At 40.6% G+C, this 18,150-nt stretch overlaps 2 protein-coding genes across 2 annotated transcripts; one reads left to right on the forward strand and one right to left on the reverse strand.

Moving 5' to 3' along the window:
- The first annotated feature begins 526 nt into the window (after positions 1 to 526).
- polr1e (RNA polymerase I subunit E) lies at positions 527 to 5,924 on the forward strand. Its single transcript, XM_044115374.1, has 12 exons — positions 527 to 611; positions 850 to 953; positions 1,078 to 1,154; positions 1,622 to 1,707; positions 1,819 to 1,871; positions 1,964 to 2,108; positions 2,227 to 2,337; positions 2,449 to 2,545; positions 2,634 to 2,764; positions 3,641 to 3,722; positions 3,896 to 4,027; positions 5,034 to 5,924. The coding sequence occupies exons 1-12, from the start codon at positions 548 to 550 to the stop codon at positions 5,197 to 5,199; spliced, it is 1,248 nt and encodes a 415-aa protein (XP_043971309.1). The 5' UTR covers positions 527 to 547; the 3' UTR covers positions 5,200 to 5,924.
- On the reverse strand, positions 5,230 to 16,162 carry fbxo10 (F-box protein 10). Its single transcript, XM_044115373.1, has 11 exons — positions 15,832 to 16,162; positions 14,945 to 15,543; positions 13,602 to 14,408; positions 12,000 to 12,149; positions 11,673 to 11,809; positions 9,599 to 9,669; positions 9,363 to 9,515; positions 8,914 to 9,264; positions 7,883 to 8,193; positions 7,614 to 7,801; positions 5,230 to 6,330 (listed from the first exon to the last, which is right to left on the reverse strand). The coding sequence occupies exons 2-11, from the start codon at positions 15,527 to 15,529 to the stop codon at positions 6,150 to 6,152; spliced, it is 2,934 nt and encodes a 977-aa protein (XP_043971308.1). The 5' UTR covers positions 15,530 to 15,543; positions 15,832 to 16,162; the 3' UTR covers positions 5,230 to 6,149.
- Positions 16,163 to 18,150: the final 1,988 nt, after the last annotated feature.

An 18,150-nucleotide genomic window follows, 5' to 3' on the forward strand; every position in this document is an offset into this window, starting at 1 on the left:
ATTGGTTATTATTCACTGAGAAATATTTGTGAAGTAACTGAACTGAAACACAAAGATAACAAAGCATGAGATTGTGGTTTTGGTAACACAACAGTCAAACTAGGAATATTAAAATAAATTTAATATTTTAATTTAGCTGTGCTGAAACAATTAAATAAAATTTATTCGAATTGTCATTCTCATTCTCAAGAAAATAAAATGTTAAAAATCTAGATATGTGTTAAATTGAAGCATTTATGTGCCCCTGAAGATCCGAGGACCCTAAGCAGTTGCTTTATTTAATTATGCCTTAGGTCGGCTCTGTACAGTCAGGGTGTTTTCCACTCTGCTTTTTTTATTGGAGTTTGGCAAATTTTTACGGACTGAATAGCTTAGCTGCTCTTTGACAGTGTAATAACGATTTAAAAAGAAAAACACATATTAATTCTCAAGTGCGGTGACCGGATAGTAACACATCCTCGCCTCTAGATGGCAGTATAACACATTTAACACCGCCTTATATAAAAAAAAAAAAAAAAAAAAAAAAAGAAACCCCACAACAACTGTCATGGCTGCCTCCTGCTCTTTAGTGTGCTGTGGGGAAGAGACTGAATCCGACAAAGCAGCTATTGGTGAATACATATCATTATTACATATAAAATCGTTGAACCTGAATTTTAACTACGACATCGTCGCTTAGTGTTGTGTGAGATTTAAAGACCGTTTTTAGGGAATAGTGCGCGCACACGTGGGCAAACTGCAGCTCGCTCGCTGCAGTTTGACTTCAAACCCATGAATAAATGCATTATTCTCCTCAAATGTGTTGCATCAGAGGTTAACAACTAGTCTCTGAATGTTTCTCTCACACAGTCCGCTTTTCCAATGGCTGCGTCACCAATGCAGAGAGCCTCGATTTCAGCATGTACAAGAACAGAGATGAGAACAACCCGAGGAAGAAGAGCAGGCGGATACTGGTGAGGAAGATGTTGGTGCATGATGCGTTTCTTATTTCTGTATACCCTGTTTGGTTATAACAGCATAACCAAACAGGTTATGCTGTTTGGATTTTTATGCGTATCATGTTTTTCTTCTGCTGAGGTTGCTGAATCAAACAGACTGAGTTATGTTGGTCAGAATTTTGGAGCGGGAGCTCTGAAATGCAACACCCTCTGCAAGTAAGAACAATTATGTTTGTTCTAAAAGAAATGTGTTGGAGGTTTTTCTGCTGCAGATGTCACTTTTAAAGATGCTATCCTGTGGTGTATTTTCTCCACTAACAAATGTACACAGAATAATCATGAGCTGGGAAAAGTAGAATAGATTTCCACTTAGAAACAAACTTTGGATCTATTTTTGTTGATGACATCATAGAAGGTATACCAATCAAAATGGTAACCTGACATTAATATGGTGGAAGAGCAAACAAGAGTAAATGGGGCTACAAAGAATTTGATTTGGCGGTTTTAATACAGAATCATTCGACATATTCCAGATTTTAATTTTTAAGGATTTTTGAAAACTCTTAATCTTTTTCCATCAACCACATTTGTGGTTAGAAAACTGTCTATGATTCATAGTTCTGAGTGATTTTGTTGTAAAGTTGGGTTAGGAACTTTAAACATGATGTTTGGTGTTTTCCCAGATATTATGTTGGAGTGCTGAACAAACAGACCATGCAAATGGAGGTGCATAACGCTGTGCTGTTCAACATGCAGCCTGTTATCCCGGGTAAAAACAACAACACACATTGGTACTGATTGTAACATCAGTGCCTCTCATTTCCTTTGAAAATCATTGAGAACTGTTCAAAAAGCTTAATTATTGTGGCATCTACACCAGGGGAGACATCAACTACCAAATCTCAGGATACTTCTCAATCCTACAGAGACAAAGTACACAGATTTATTTTCTTCTCCCACTTAATTAAACCATAATGACTTAATAGGCAGAAATCATGTTTAAATCTGATTCCTTTTGTCTTCAGGTTGATATGTTGATTGAGGCATTTGGCACCAACAAGCAGAAACGAGCCCTGGCTTCCCGCAAGCTAAACCAGGTGGGTAGCAATGCCCTGCAGGCTGCAGTGGATAAAGCTGCCACCTCTGTTATTGAAAAGAAAGGTCTGGAAGGTGAGGTTCTAACAGCTCCTCTGTCTTAAAAAAATCAGTAAAAGGGGAAAAAAAAGCTTTGACCCTCATTTCTCATTGTGGCTATGTTACTGGAAACTTTTTTCTTTTTTTTCCTCAGCCCTCCAACAGGAAGTGGTTGAGACAGAGTCCCAAGAGACCCTGGGGTCCCACCTGCCTCCTTGCAATCCAAACGCAGGCAAACGAGAAGACGTATACCCATTTGATGAGCGTATCTTTTATTTGCTTCCTATCATTGTGTGTAAATCCTTAGGAATGTAACCATAGCTTTATGTTTGGAGTTACAGTGGAGGTTTTCTCCATCCTTAATCGATCTCCTCAGTCTTGAGTCCAGTCGAGCTCGCTGCTTTGGAGCAGCCTGGATCCAAGATGGCAGCACTCACCAAGGAGGAGCTGCAGAAGATGAGAGATGAAGGAGGGTAGGGCAACAAGTTGCTCACAATGCCTGACATTTCTTTAGCAGTGTTTCTCTGCATGATGAATTTTACTTTTACTCCTTGATTGAAGGTCACTGAGTGTTGTGAAGCATTTAGAGAGCCTGCCACCTGAAGGTGAAGCCAGAGAGAGAATAGCACGCTGCGCCTTTTACCTCTCTCTGCTCTTCAAACTGGCAAATCAGAAGAACGTCCAACGCAAGTGTGAGTATGTCTGCTTTTACTCTTCTTTTGCACTGTACAATGGAAGGTTTCTCTGATCTTTGTGAAGCAGGCATTTATAAAGGTAGGTAGGGATTGCACAGACCTGTCAAGAGAGATGGATGTTTAAAAATATATATCTATATCTATTTACAAAATGTCAACAAATGTGGGCACTTCATTGGTTTCCAATGAAGCTAATAAAAATGACAAATATTTTAGATGAAAATGACAATTTAAACTGTCCATTTATTAACAAAGTGTAAAATCATTATAGGAATGGGTATTAAGTAAATAAGTCAATAAAAGAAAATTACCTTTCAGCCACTTATCTGATATTTGGTAGCTGGAGCAACTGACAAGGTACATTTAAAAAAATTAATATAGCGTGAAAACATTTAATATTTCTTGTCACTCCTTTCAGAAATATTTTTCTGGCAAAGGAAATGTAAAATTCACATTTAAGGTAAAAATATGGTAATGGCGGCATTATTTTCCAGGATGTTTTTCTGTGGCTGAGCCTGGAACATTTTCAACAAAGTTGAAGGGGAAACAGAAAAATAGGACGTTGTTGAAGTAAACATTTAGCAAACCACTCAAGATCTTAAGCTGGTGTGAAGATGTTTTGGCAATTTAGCACAAAATCACTGGAGTACTCTTTAAAAAAACTCAGCTGAAATGTTACTGTGACTCAGCAGCAGGATTGTCTAATCCTCCTACCTGATTCTGACTGAATGTTCAAACTCTGAAAAATAAAACATGTTCTTTTCCTCCCGAAGTTGAGTCACAAAAACTACCCAGAACATTTTACCTGTGTGTGCTGAATCATCAGAGGGAAAAGTTAGAACATTCTTTGCTCTCTGTTCTTTATGTGTACAGTTGGACATGATGAAGGCTGCCCTCGCATCATTCAGAACAAGCTGTTCAGAACTTTCACTGTAGAGAGTTTCGACAATGGGAGGTATGATGATGAAGTGACGGTTAGCTTGACTTGTCGTCGTTTTGCACCAATTCTTTGACCAGAAAGTTCGTCCTGTAAAAAAAAACAACTTCAGATTGACTTTAAAATTTGTTGTTTTAAACAAATAACCTAATCACATCTTTTATCTTTATTTTTTCCCCTCCTGTGTTTAGGGTGCAGAAGATAGTTTCAACATCAATGCGTGCCAAATTAGCAGCGTACAGCTTGGCTCTGTTGTTGCACATGGGTCACATGACTGTTGACCTCTCATTACTGCATCGTGATCTGGGAATCACCAAAGCCAAGTGAGTTGATTTTATTTTCAGTGCTGGAAAAAAGTATTTGCACCCAGATTTGGCTTTTTTTTTTTTTTTTTTTGCCACACTCATGTTTCAGATGGAACAGATTTTGTTATCAGCACTAGAGTGCATTTTCAAATGATTTAATTTACTAAGGGAAAATAAGCTATCCCATATGGATTTAAAGTAATTGAAAGGGGTTAGAAAGCCATGTATAAACAAAGATTGTTCCAACAGAATATTGAACTCATTGAGGAGATCACAGAAGATCCAGAATATCTTTTTTGTTGATTGTGATTCACCAACGAAAAAGGAAATAGGCATATATGTAAGCTATGGGAGAGCTCCATGACTAAAACCACTGATACCAAGAACACCAAAGCCTACCTCACATTTGCCTAAAAGCACTTTGATAATCCCCAAGATCTTAAAGCTCATTAGACAAAAGTGGAGCCTATTGAAAAGTGCATCCATTAAATCTGAAGTAAAATGTGAAAAAATAACATCATACAGACAGTCAAACATCTGCGATGTTTTCCAGTCAAAATATGGCATCATATCAGATTGTGAGATCCTGTTGCATGACCTTCTATGCTCACAAACAGAAGTGTGGCAGAAATAAAACAAGTGATTCCTCCTCAGATATATAATTGACTCATTAGCAGCTTTCACAAATGTTTCAGTTTTTGTGGCCAGGGGTGAAACAGTCAATTATTAGGGGGCAATTACTTTCTAACAAAAGGCAAATTTGTTTTTGATAGTTTTTCCCTTAGTAAACAATCTGCACTTTCTATTTACTCTGGTTGTCTTTGTCTGATGGTCTGAGTCATTTAACTCTGACAAAACAGCAAGACTAGAAGAAATCATTAAGGGGGCAATACATTTAACAACACTGTTTATTTAAGTCAACATAATCATAAAATTTTAAAAAGTGTTATTTAAACTATGACAGTATTAGTATAAGATGTTTCTTTTTCCTAAATAAAATCTCTGACCCACATATTATGTACAGGGTGATCGAGATTGCAAAGTCAATGGGACTGTCTTTGATTAAACCAGCAAGAGCCAAAAGGGACGAAGCTGCACTGAGTGACGACCACCGGCAGGCCACTGTTGTCCTACCACTAGTCAAGTATGAGAAGTTTGTCGAGCAACGGAAACGGAAGAAGATGCATTAAAATATAAGAAAAGATGAAAGGACTGCAGGAAATGGAAACATCACAAAGAAGAGCCGTTTATTATGTTTTGTAGACAAAAGAGAAAAGAGGACACTTTGAAACCTTATTTTTTACGATTACTGTTGAGGATGTAAAAACTAACAAGCTGTAAACAACCTCTAGATTACCTAACATCCAGCTTTACTCTATAGGCACATTTGTAGAGTTCACTTAGGCTATATTCACATTGCTGCTTGAAGTGACCCAACTCAAGTTTTTTTCCTTAATGTGACCCAGACATAGGTCACATTAAGGGGGGAAAAAAAAAAAAAAAAAAATCGGAATTGGGTCACTTCAGACTGCAGTGTGAACGTAGCCATATTGCACATATTTCCATAGCCATATTTCTGTTTGGTTGCAAGAAAATGAGTGTTGGCATTGAAGCCAGAAACTCACCTTAAAACAACACACTGTGCAAGAGGCAGAAGCTTAATTTTGGCTTGTTGTTGCATATTCACTTCATACGATCATCTTTCCAAACCCCCCTGCTACAATTGTAGATTTTTTTTTTAAATATCAAAAAAGGCACAGATTTGTACCAGATGAGTTATTTCTAAAGCCTTCCCCTGCTGCTGGGATCTATTGAAGAGCACATCCTTAACAGAAACTATTAAAAGCAGAATGATGATAAAATGTCTGTGGTGTAAAAACCATTAAAATAAAGCTTCAGTGAAACATGCAGTTGATATTTGGATGAGTTTTTGTTCAATTCTTGTGTGCAGGCATTTTATTGTAAAATTTCCCCTAATTTATAAAAAAAACCCCATCACATTTACATACAGAGCCAAAGGTGATCTCATGAATCCTGGAAGAAAAAGCCAGTACGTCTTTTGGATTATCAGCAGGTAAAAAGTGACCAGTTTGGGACCTCATAGCAACACACTTCAGTTTTTGCATGCTTGGCCGTTAATTCACAGGATGGAGCAGAACATGCTGCCGCTGTGACATCCGCTTTCTACGGCAGTGCCAACTCTGGTCGTCATAGAAATCCCAAGCCGCGAAGGATACTGGGAGGATGAGAGCCCTGTAGGGGAGCTGGCCAGAGGGCGAGGGGGTGGGTTTTCTAGAACCCATGGTGGGGAAGATGCACCACTGAAAAGTATAAAGAGAGAAATAAGAATCATAAATTACAGGGAATTTATGAAGGTGATGTTAGTTCTTGTTTTTAGACATTTGCTATTTGGGAAAACATCTCTATTTTAGCTGTAGTCGTTGAGCGAATGATTTAAATTCACATTTTTCTAAAGTACAACCATAAATGTCATTGTTTTATTTGGAGTTATGTGACAGAACATAATGTAGTAAATACTTGTGAAGTGGAAGGAAAATGATTCATGGGTTCAATATTCAAAAGTGTGCCATGCATTTTCATTCAGACCCTTTCAGTCAATACTTTGTTGAAGTCACCATACTGCTGGAAGTATTTGAAGGGGTGTCTCTACAAGAGACTAATGTTTTTGTCCTTACTGTTTTTATAAAATAGCCCAAGCTCAGGCTGAACGGAGAGCTAAAGTGCTCTAACAATTCGATTGCATTACTGGTTGCATGTCATCTTGCTGGATGGCAAAGATCTGCCCCAATCTCAGAATATTTGCTTCCTCAAATTAAAGTTTTGCTTCAGGATTGCCCAGCAGTTGGCTCAATGATGAACTCAGACAGCTTAGATTTTCCTGGTCAATAAAAGCATTCCCACAGTATAAACATAATATTTGATTGGTGTGATTTTTGTTTGGGATTATCTTTTCAATAAAGTTCAAATGTGAATATTGGTTTACATCTTTTAATTTATTACCTAAACCCAAAAAGTTGACCATTAAAATAATAATAAAAAAATATTATAGATATACTTGTATAATATTTAGCGAGGCACTTCTGACTGCCAAATAATTTGGGTCAAAGCCTTTAGATTTTAGCATTTTACAAGCTTTTTTTTTTTTTTTTTAAAACTGCTGTTCAAACCCACACATAGTTATTAATGCATCAACAGTTAATAAAGAGGAGAGTTTTTCTTTTAGAGGTTATGCCATGAACAGCCTTTCAAGAAATTACTTATATTTAAAAGAACTCAAGTCCTTTGTTTGAATTGGGAACATTATTACACTGACTAAATTTCACCTGAAAGTTGCATTTTTCCTTTGTCTCTTTAGCTTTACAGTAATATCCTGACATTTTTAAGCCAGCTACCACATACCATCTCTCAGGAACAAAGGAAGAGTTGTGGGTATAAATTACCAGAAAACTCATACTACAGTGTTCAATTTCTAGAAAATTGTACAACTGAAATATCACTGTTATGAAAGACCAGCAGGAGCTGCTTATTTTTACATGGGAAGAAAATAACAAGACAGTTGCTTTTCACTCAGTTGCTTGGTTACCTGCTATTAAACCTTAGAATACTGTTGTTACGCAACACGCAGGTTTCATTTCCAGGATCTGTGTGTAGGAGTGGTTTCTTGTTTTCTGGATGACCCTGAAACAGGATGTTGTCATGGACAACACCTTTTACTGGGCCCAGCAGTGCAATACCACAACCCTGTGCTGGTTGGACACGATTACGAACCACCTGGAGACGAGAATCATAAAACTCACATTATATGCACAAAGACAAAGTGTTTCTGAAATAAGTCTCAACAGATCAACTCACCTTAATATCGGTGCTTGCAGAAACCTGGATGCCGTATCCACAGTTACTGACCACATCATTCTCCACTATCTGACCGCTGCCACTAAACCTGACACCGTGGCCACTGTTTTCATAGATGCCGTTACCGCGGAGCTCCACTCTGCAGTCCTTCTCCACTGTTACGCCACCCCGGTCATTTTCGACAATGCAGTTAGTGACGAGCCGGGTCAGCTGGGTGCTCTGCAGCACAGCAACGCCCGGGCCGCAGTTTCTGTTCATAAGGTTTGCAAAAACATTCAGGGCCTCGCTGCTCTTCACATACAGGCCAACCGCTACAGAAAGGCAGAAACAGGAGAATTATGAAGGCTGACTTTACTGTGCTGCAAGAAAGCATTCCGAACCTGAAGTTGTTTTCAACATTTTATCACGTTACAACAAAGTTAATTAGTTTTTATGTGATTGACCAATGCATAGTTGTGCATAACTAAGAACCTAACCTTCTGATTAGGCTTGGCCTACATGCAAAATACTATGGCATAAAACTACATTATGCATAAACCTAAACACACCATCCCTATTTTGAAACACAGTGGTGGCATCTTCATATTGTGTAGATGCTTTTCTGTAACAGAGACAGTGAAGGTTGTCAGTTATTAGTAGGCTGGAACTAAATAGGGGCCAATCTTGTAAAAAAAAAAAACCTGCCTCACACTGCAGGAGTCCAACTGGACCTAGACTCCACATATACAGCCAGAATAGTTTAGATCAACACAGATTTGTTAGAATGACCCTGACAAAGTCCAGTCGTATACCAAATTGAGAGTTTGTGAAAGACTTCAAAATTTGTCTTCACAGACAACCTCAATCAAATCAGACAATGAAAAATAGCTCAAATTCATAGTTCTGCACAATCTTGTGTTGGCCATTACATGAAATCCCAATAAAATATGTTCACGGTTGTGTTTGTCACCTGCCAAAACGTAGAAAAGTTTAGATGTCATTTCTACTTTAGCCATGCACTGTATACATGTTTATGTGACATAGCTTAGTACCTCCATTGTAGCTCACACAGTTGCCCTCCATTAGCGCCACACTGATAGAGCGCCGAGCAGAGTGCCGCTCATCCTCGCTGTCCAGATCACTCTCCCAAGCGAACAGTTCCCCCTCTTCATTGAAGTTCTCCTGCCCTTCCCTGGCCTCTCCTTCAACTCCTCTCCTTTCCGCATTGCCCACATCTCCACCCATCCCTTCCTGACCAGGCCAGTTCCCCTCCCTGGCTTCAATGTTGTCCGGATCCTTCCTGCAGAACACCGCCAGTCCGTACATGCAGTTATGAATGATGTAGTTCCCCAAAAGCTGGGGGAGGCTGGAGGACATAACCCACACGCCACAACCTTTATTACCTAAACAAATCAAAGGAGGAAAGTGTTTGAAAGCAAACTGGTCTAAAATGATATGCTCTCCATATAATGCAACCATTTTCAGGCAAGAAAGGACGTACAATATACATGATTTCCCTCAATAAGTCCACGCCCTCTCTCTCCCACCACCACGCCGTCGGAGTAGCCAAAACAGATGTAGTTGTTCTTCAGTATTGGGTCACCTCCTCTGCGGATGTCAACTCCTCCCCACTGGTTCTCTCTTATCACATTTTCTGGAAAGGAATGACATAATATCTGTGAGAGTCCAGTTTTGCTGATGTGAGTAAAGAAATGGTGCAAAGCCACCCACACAGACCTGTTATCAGCCCTCTGCCATTCTCGTTTATAGCAATTCCTGCTGCCTGGCCTTGGAAGATGCAATTTCCACTACAAGCAGACAGAACAAACAGTCTCTTATGCTGCAGCTTTACAAATTTTAAAGTAGACTTGATTATCAAGCTACTGTAAAGGTAGAAAGTAAGTAGATCCCATGATTTAATGTCTTGCAGAAACTTTAGCAACAATAAGTGTGGGTTTCACAATAAACTGGGAGAACAGCATCCTAACCCCAGTGCAAGGAATCACCTTCATCGGTAAGTCCCTGAATTCAGATGAGTTCAGAGCTCACCTCTCAGCAGAATGATTGAAAGCCTTCCATGCTTGCTTGGCAGTTTTTCACAGAGGTGCACTCGTGAAATTCAGGCTATGCCACAGGCTGCTTGGTCTGATGGCGTCAGCACTGTCAGTCATCACATTCAGCCGCTTGTACAAGCGACCGTTTCAGCGGTGGGTAGCATCGCTCAATTTGAGCCCAACACGCCATACCCACCGGAAAGTGGTCGTTTCTGGGACACATGCTCTAAGTGCGTGGAAACGCATCGCATTTCACAACACCGGCGTTGCCATGGGAACCATCCTAACACTCGTTAATTGGCTGGGAGCATGACGAGGGCATGACGACAGACAGTGTGTGGAGCTCGCAAACATGGGACAGCTCACATAAACTGTCTGGAAATCCTGGCTGTTACAATGGCTTTCAGACATTTTCTGCCTTTTATCAGAGGGCACCATGTTTTGGTCAGAACAGACAATACAACAGTGGTTGCATACATCAACAGGCAGGGAGGCCTGTGCTCACATCATTTACACATGCTGGCACACAGACTGATAGTCTGCACCAGTTCACACCTTCTGTCACTGAGAGCCACTCATGTGCCAGAGGTGATGAACAGGTGTGCAAACCTGCTGTCCAGAGGCAATCCCCGCTACAAGGAGTGGAAACTCCACAGCGGGGTGGTAGCCCAAATATGGCAGCGGTACGGTCAGGCGGAAGTAGACCTCTTTAAATCAGAGGAGAACACTCAATGCCCGAGGTTTTTCTCCCTGACCAAGGAGGGCGCTTCACTGGATGCTTTAGCACACGAGTGGCCACGAGTGGAAAAGCATACAGGAGAACTGTATGCTTTTCCACCGCTGGAACTTATTATTCCTACCCTCGCCAGGGTGCGAGAGAGGAAACATTCATGCATCCTGTTAGCTCCCCACAGGCTGGGGAAGCACTTGTTAGATTTTCTAGTCACTGCAGGGTGAGCCATGAGGGCACCCTCTCCCCAGAGATCTCCTAACACAGGCATGCAGAGAAATATTTCATCCTTATCCAGAGTGCCTGGCTCTATGAGCCTGGCCTGTGAGAGGGTGAGTTTGGCAGTCAATGGGCTTCCCCAGAACGTCATTGACAATTCAGAGCGCAAGAACAGTCTCAGCTCGTATCATGAGGGAAAATGGCGTGCATTTGAGGGTTGGTGCAATGCAGAGCTCTCTATGTGGAGAAAACAGCCGGTTTTCACAAATCTGAGCAGCTGTTTGTGTCATGGGCTTCACCACATAAAGGGAAGCCCTTAACAAAGCAACGTCTTTCCCATTGGATAGTCAGGGCTATGAACAGGGGTGACCTTTATCTAACAGAGAATCTGAGAAGAGATTGTGAGCCAGGCCTTCTTGTCCAACATCAGTGTCAAACCTCACAAATGCTCTCATGAAAGAATGTTGAACATTTCCATAAACAGACTCCTTCCAATATGAGTTGAAGCAGTTATAGCTGCAAAACATCTTCTTAAAGTTAAAATGGAATTAAAATGGAATTTCAAGTCCACGTGTGTAGTCAAATAATCCAATAGTGTTAATAACTTTTTGAAAATTACATGCCTAAAAAAGTGGAAGCATAAATCTTTTTTCATGACTGAAGATGAATGAAAACACTTGGGAACAAAATCCAGAGTGAAGGAATCATTATGCAAGAGAAGGCTAGTAATTACACAACCATGTCCAAACATTGGGAATAAGATCCAAACAATTCTGGGTAAGATGGATGTTTATAGAGTCTGACATACCTCACCACTGGATTCCCGCTGAAAAGAATGTACACACCGGCTTCTTTGTTATTATAGATCAGGTTGCTCCGAACTGAACCTTTCCCATTGCCAAGAACAACAACACCAGAACGTAAACCGCTGTGTATCTTATTGCACTGTGGAAGAAAAGACAGAACTTCAGTCTGAAATTCAGAAGCTCAGTTTTTGCCAGCAATCTCAATTTAATTTAGTGGAGATTCAGTACTAATAAATAAAGGAGGTGACACCAGGGAGACTCTTTTTCAATTGGCAAATGTTTCTGTCAATAAAAAGTTTAACTTTAATAGAAGGTGGTATCAGAATTACCAGAATGATGGGGTTAGCTCCCTTTCGGATGTCTAGCCCAGCCTCCCCGTTCGAGTGGATGTTGTTTTCTGCGATGAGGCCCTGAGCAGAAAGGCGCAGAAACACACCGGAAGCACGGCACTCGCACACCTCGTTTCTTAGCATCACAATCTAAGGAAAGAGAGCGCAAAGCGGCAGCTCAAGTAACAGCCTGAGAAGGAAACTAACCTAAATTACTAATGATACAAGCGCCTTAACTTGATATGTTCCTGGAAATAACTTGTGAAATCTAAATGTGTAAAGAAATATAGTGGCTCTCAAAAGTGTACACACCTTTGGTAAAATGCTTTGGTTTTATGATGTAAAAAACTTAGATCATGACATCAAAATTTTAATTTCAAAACGTTGGTACAATTAGACCGTTTCAAAAAACAGTGTGACATCCTTTACCTAACACCTTGCTGAAGCAACTTGTGATTTAATTTTCTCATCATCAGCACTCTGCATCTTCATTTGGCAACATTTGCCCACTTTGACATGAAAAAGTTCCCCAGATCTAGAAGTTTGTGAGGAAATCTCTTCTTCTTGCCCTCTTCTGGTCAGACCAAAGCTTAAATTTTCCCATCATGGAAGTCACTTTTATGCAGATTTGATGCATACAAGTGCATAAACTCAAGGAGATGCTTTTTAGCAGACAGTTCAAGGTTTTGGGTCAAAAAATACTAGTATTTGGAACTGGTCATAACTTTAGCGATAGAACAAGGTTTTCCTTGTATAACAGTAATTCCAGAGCATGATCATGCCACCATTGTGCTTCACATTGGGAATTGGATGTTGATGCCCAGTAAGTTTTTTTATGAAAAACATTTTTGAAAATGTTGCCCAAATACTTAAAGGTTTTGTTCCTTTAGACTCTAATAACGCCTCTCACAAAAACATCCCCATATGGCTCCAATCTGGCAGGCCGGATGTGATTAGGAGAAAAATGCTTCATTTATCACGACTCCTGGGTTCATTTACACAAAGAATACAGATGGTTATTGTCTTTATAAACATTTGTTTTAAAAGTATCCACATTTCTAATGTTGCTGTTGCTCCAAATTTTTTCAGGTTGAAGATTGCTATTGTGACAAATATTTTTGTACAGGTTCCCATTGTTACTTTGTAACTTGCCTGCAAAATATAACTTTAGCTAAAGCAGGCAAATGTAAAGTCACGAGAACAAACTAGGGCAGCTGAACTTTAACTTAGATTAAACAGAATCAATATACATGATGCAAACTTCATAAGAGTAAATGAGGAAATTGAATCAGAAAGTATTAAATTAAGGGCTTGAACAGTTATGCAACCAGACTACTGTGCCTACAATGTTGGCTGGCACTCAATAATCAGTTTCCAGCTTTAATTGTGCAAAAATTATTAAAGGTTATTGCACCTTTTCTACAACCCCACCTAAAACAAATGAGATTTTTCAGTTGGATTGCACAGAATAAACATTTTATGTTATTTTTATAATTTCTTTACATCAGAAAGACCCTGGCGTTGTAACAGGAATGTGTAGGTTTTTTTGAGAGACACTGCATTTTACAGATCTATTAGAGGAAAGAAAAAGATTTTATTTACTGTGGAATGCTGGATGCACCGGACGGCGTAGTTGAGGCTGCGGAATAAGTTTTCCTCCAGTCGAGCTTGTCCATAGTTTGACAGATGTACACCGCCCTTCCCGTCCCTAAACACGCAGCGCCTCACGATGCAGCCGAGGATCGATGATGCCAGCATCTGAGCCTCAGGGTCCCTGTCTAGCTCCTGCTGCAGGGTGAGAGGTTCAGGGGTCACAGATGGAGGGTCGGGTGAGGAGGCAAGAGGCAGAGAGCCATCCGCCCGAGGCTTCAGTAAATGGGATAGCCCATGGTGGTCATAAAGGATTTTGTAATCCAGCGTAAAGAGCTTCTTGGTGTTGTCAGTTCCTTCCTGGTTCTCCTCCCCATCGCTGTGCTCACCGTCACTCCAGGGATCTTCAATAACTGTGCCCCGACACACTGCATCTCCACCAGTCCGTCTCTTCCAGTCCTCCATGCTTATGTTCTCCTTTTTTACATTACCACCAGGAGGTTCAGGCTTGTTGTTGGAGCTGCCTTCATGACCTCTGGGAGTGCTGCTGTACTGAGACGGGAATGACCTAGCCAGAGCAGCCAAGTGTTTGCAAGCCCAGTTCCTTTCTGATGCCGGAGGACCCTCCACAGTCACAGAAGCCGTGTCACTTCCAGAGAAATCACAGCTGTCCAACAAACTTAGGACAACACCCAGCAAGTGGGCAGAGCTACCCTGGGAGAAGGAGCAAAATCGAGCCTGGCACGTCCCAGGACCACGGATTTGCAGCTGGGCTCCCTCAAAATTGCAGTTATCGAGTTGAACATGACCCCATGATGTCTAGAGGACAAGGACAAATTGGGTAGAGTCAGACACACTCAGCAAGACAGATTAAAGTATAATTGTGAAGATTATTAGTGTCTCAAATACTTGCAAAAATAATTCACACTACAATTTTGTGGTGAAAGGCTAATAAATTATTTTCTATTTTATTTACAGATAAAAGTCTAAAGAAAAGAGAAAGTGATGCAATCAATTGTGTTCCCTCCCAATTCTCAAGTCTTGGATTATTTACTATTTGGTGACTTCTGAAGGCAACTGATTGAACTGAATTTTATTTAATAGCAGATATACGCATCTAAAAGAAGTTAATATCTATGAATTGAACAATTATTTTTGTAAAGAAAACAATATAAAGCCATGTATCCTTTTCCTTTCACCAAAGTTCTACAATCATGCACAACTTTATGTTACTCTATCAGATGGATTCCCAAAGAAACAGAAAGGTTTGTGGCTGAAAAGTTACAAACTGTGAAAAATTTTAAGTGGTGTGAATACTTTTTTAAGACGCAGTGTGACAAGCTGTGTGACAACACCTTGTAGACAACAGTGGAGAACCAGGGTGGCATAAACACCAGGTTACACAGCCTGGCAGTCGGGCACTGCTGCTCAATGCAAACCAGGAGGGCCACTTCACCCAGTCGCCCCACACCGACCAGCTCCACAGGCACTTTCAGGGCCACTTCCGCCTGCTCTTCATACACCCCTGGATGGAGGACCACACGGTCGTAGGGCCCCACCACACCAAGAGCCCCTCGAAGGGTCTCAAACTCACACCCAGGGCCCACATGCCAAATCCTGCGATCCTTTCGTCTGCGGAAAAAGAGCAGGCAGGCGGAAGACTGGAGCTCCTGTCCGTTTCTGGTCCAGGTTCGGGTGGCGAGAGCGTGCTGTTTCAGGGCCTCCCTCCAGGACGGGGGCTCCAGGTGGGGCTGACTGGGCCAGTTGGGATGCCGGCACTCGGGACAGCCCAGGCATAGCTGCCTCCAGCGGGTGTTATCAAGTGAGAAGATGAGCTCCCTCCAGGCACGGCACACCTGGCAACAGCGGCCCAAGTCAGGGAGGGGGAGGTAAGCCAAGATAACCCTCCACAGCTCCACGGGGAGACTACCCACCTCCATGGCAGCAGAGACACCTGGAGACAGGGGCACATGCAATTAAAGCACCTATTTAAACAATAAAAACAAACATACTTGATTAGTAAGGTTATACCATCACTGTGTTATTTTAGAGAGGAAACAATAGTGCAAACTCTGTATCCTTTATGCTTGCTTGAGAACAAACATCCAGATCCTGTTTTCTTTAAAGTTTAATAGTTCTATCAATAAAATAAAAATAATGATGAGTAGCTAGCATGCAAACATACCGCTAGTTATTGCGCAACTGCAGTTAGCTACAAATGATGAAAAATTTAAAACCTTACCTTTCAACAGTTCGCCATAGTTCGACGGATCAACACATGTCGGCTCGACGTTTCCAACAGCTGTTTACCGAGCGCTCCATGTCTGCATGCCGGGGGGAGAGTCTCCTCACAGCCGCCGCCGCTGCAGTAGTTCACTGCAGCCTATCATGACTGCAGATGTGCCACCGAAATATGGAGCTCAGACCAAATAGGTTTCCAGTTTACGGCAGCAGGCGAACACAAATCTCCATCTTCCGCCTTCTTAAAGTGGGCGTTTACCTTTACGACCTCCCCTTCCCTTCTTCCTCATCCACTCCACACACGCACACGAGCGCACGCGCAATTTCAAGGCAAGGAAGCTGCAGTCAGAGACAGTTCTTTTATGAATGTTGGCCGTTGCCAGTCCATCTGTCTGTCATGTAAGGATGTTTTGATCCATCAGTTGTCAGTTTATTATTGGGAGTTTGCAGGGGGAACTGGTTCCTGTCTCCATCAATCATTGAACAAACGTCAGACTACATCCTCAAAACAGCAACAGAGACACACGAAAAACAACTATGCACGACGCACATAAGGTCGATTTAGAAAGACAATGTTTTTTTTCACCAACACGCAAAAAAAAATCAAAAGCAAGCAAGATTATTAAATTTTGTTTTAAACTACAAAATATATCAAAACAAGCCTTAAAAATGTATGAGTTTCATACAAAATGGTTTGATTTCAATTTTATGTTACGAATAATTGCAAGACAAAAAAATATATATATAAAAAAATCACTGCAGCAGAGAAATTATAGGGTATTATTTAAAATAGACTTTTTGATCTTTACATCATGTTGTAATGATTTTCCCTCATCAAAAACATACCTGAATTGCTTTGATTCTTTGATGTAAATTTAAGAAATTATATAATCTTCCGGGGCAGCACAACAACAACAACAACAGAAATAAACATACATGAACATGAACACAGACAATAGATATACACATATTGTTGGTTAATCAGATGTGACTCTCAAAAAATTTGATCACATTTTGTGTCTATGGTTTTCTTTTTAGAAAATATTATTTATTTGAAGGAATTGTGGGAATTACTTATGGAAATGGTAAATTCCAGGTGAGGGGAGAGAGAAAATGACGAACTCGGTTATATTTGGTGTGACCAGTAGGGGACAGTGTTGCCCTTTGTTTCTTCTGCTCATGAACTCTTGTTTGACTTCTTCATTCCACGTGCCCTTCTTCTGCACATGGGAATAATAAAGACTTATTTACTCTTAATCTGCAGTCATTTATTTGCAGTAAACTTGAGCTGAACTGCACTGAAAGGATCAGTTGCATGTTTCTTTTTTCTCTTATTTAACCGGAAGTGTCACGAAAACTGTTAAAATTACCTATATTTGCTAAACAGTAGGTCAGATGGATTTATAATTTTACTGAATATATAGGGGTGATTTTCTGAATGAGTGGTAGACTATTTTTTTCTCTACTGTTGCACTGGCGGTTGATTACATTGTAAGCGTTGGCTACATTTCACTTTTAGGAAATGTTTTGTCACAATATTTTATCACCTATTTAGGTCAATGGAAGGTTAGTATAATATAAATGTTGTTGATCAAAATTCACATAAAAACAGGATTTTTTTTTGCTTCAGTATAATGTTTGGTGTATTCTTTGACTTGGAAACTCCATGGGATACCTCAGGAGTAGATAGCTGCGGAGAGGTGACCCAATGTATCAGTCGGGGATAAATGGAACACAATGGGTGGATTGATTTTATAACGCCAACCAGTCCTATGAAAGTAAATGAAATAAGAAATGTATACTTTATTTCCTTTTTAATAAAATGTATTAGTTTCTATTTCAAAGCTAAACCATTAGTTTTTGCAGAAGCATACCACATTTTGGACTGAAAACATGCAGTTTGCTTATATTTTCCCCCCTAGAGCAGAGAAACCTACATCAGCATTAGCAGATACATCTGGTTTTGTCCTTAGGATCACTGAAAAACTGTGAAGCAGAGAGCGTTTTGCTTAAAATTCTCCAAATTGCTTGTAGTGCCCACGTTTTGCCATCATATGGCGTTGTTTGATCAAAACAAAGGTGTTTCTATCCATCCATTTTCTGCACACCATTCTCCCTAGTGAATTCGGGAGGGCTGCTGGTGCCTAACTCCAGCGAACGTTTTGGGTGGGAGGCGGGTACACCCTGGACAGGTCACCAGTCTGTTGCCGGGCAACACAGAGACAGACGAGACAAACAATCATGCACACACACAAACTCACACCTAGGGAGAATTTAGAGAGACCAATTAACCTGACAGGCATGTTTTTGGTCTGTGGGA

Source organism: Gambusia affinis, linkage group LG04 (assembly GCF_019740435.1).
Source record: "Gambusia affinis linkage group LG04, SWU_Gaff_1.0, whole genome shotgun sequence".
Taxonomy (NCBI): domain Eukaryota; kingdom Metazoa; phylum Chordata; class Actinopteri; order Cyprinodontiformes; family Poeciliidae; genus Gambusia; species Gambusia affinis.

Coding starts and splice junctions, on each gene's coding strand:
- fbxo10 (XM_044115373.1), bottom strand. CDS start 15,529: ATGGAGGTGGGTAGTCTCCCCGTGGAGCTGTGGAGGGTTATCTTGGCT. Junction 11,810..11,999: donor GAGCTAACCCCATCATTCTG/GTAATTCTGATA, acceptor TTTCTTCCACAG/TGCAATAAGATACACAGCGG. Junction 9,670..11,672: donor AGCGGGAATCCAGTGGTGAG/GTATGTCAGACT, acceptor GTCTGCTTGTAG/TGGAAATTGCATCTTCCAAG.
- polr1e (XM_044115374.1), top strand. CDS start 548: ATGGCTGCCTCCTGCTCTTTAGTGTGCTGTGGGGAAGAGACTGAATCC. Junction 1,155..1,621: donor AAATGCAACACCCTCTGCAA/GTAAGAACAATT, acceptor GTGTTTTCCCAG/ATATTATGTTGGAGTGCTGA. Junction 1,708..1,818: donor CATGCAGCCTGTTATCCCGG/GTAAAAACAACA, acceptor CATCTACACCAG/GGGAGACATCAACTACCAAA.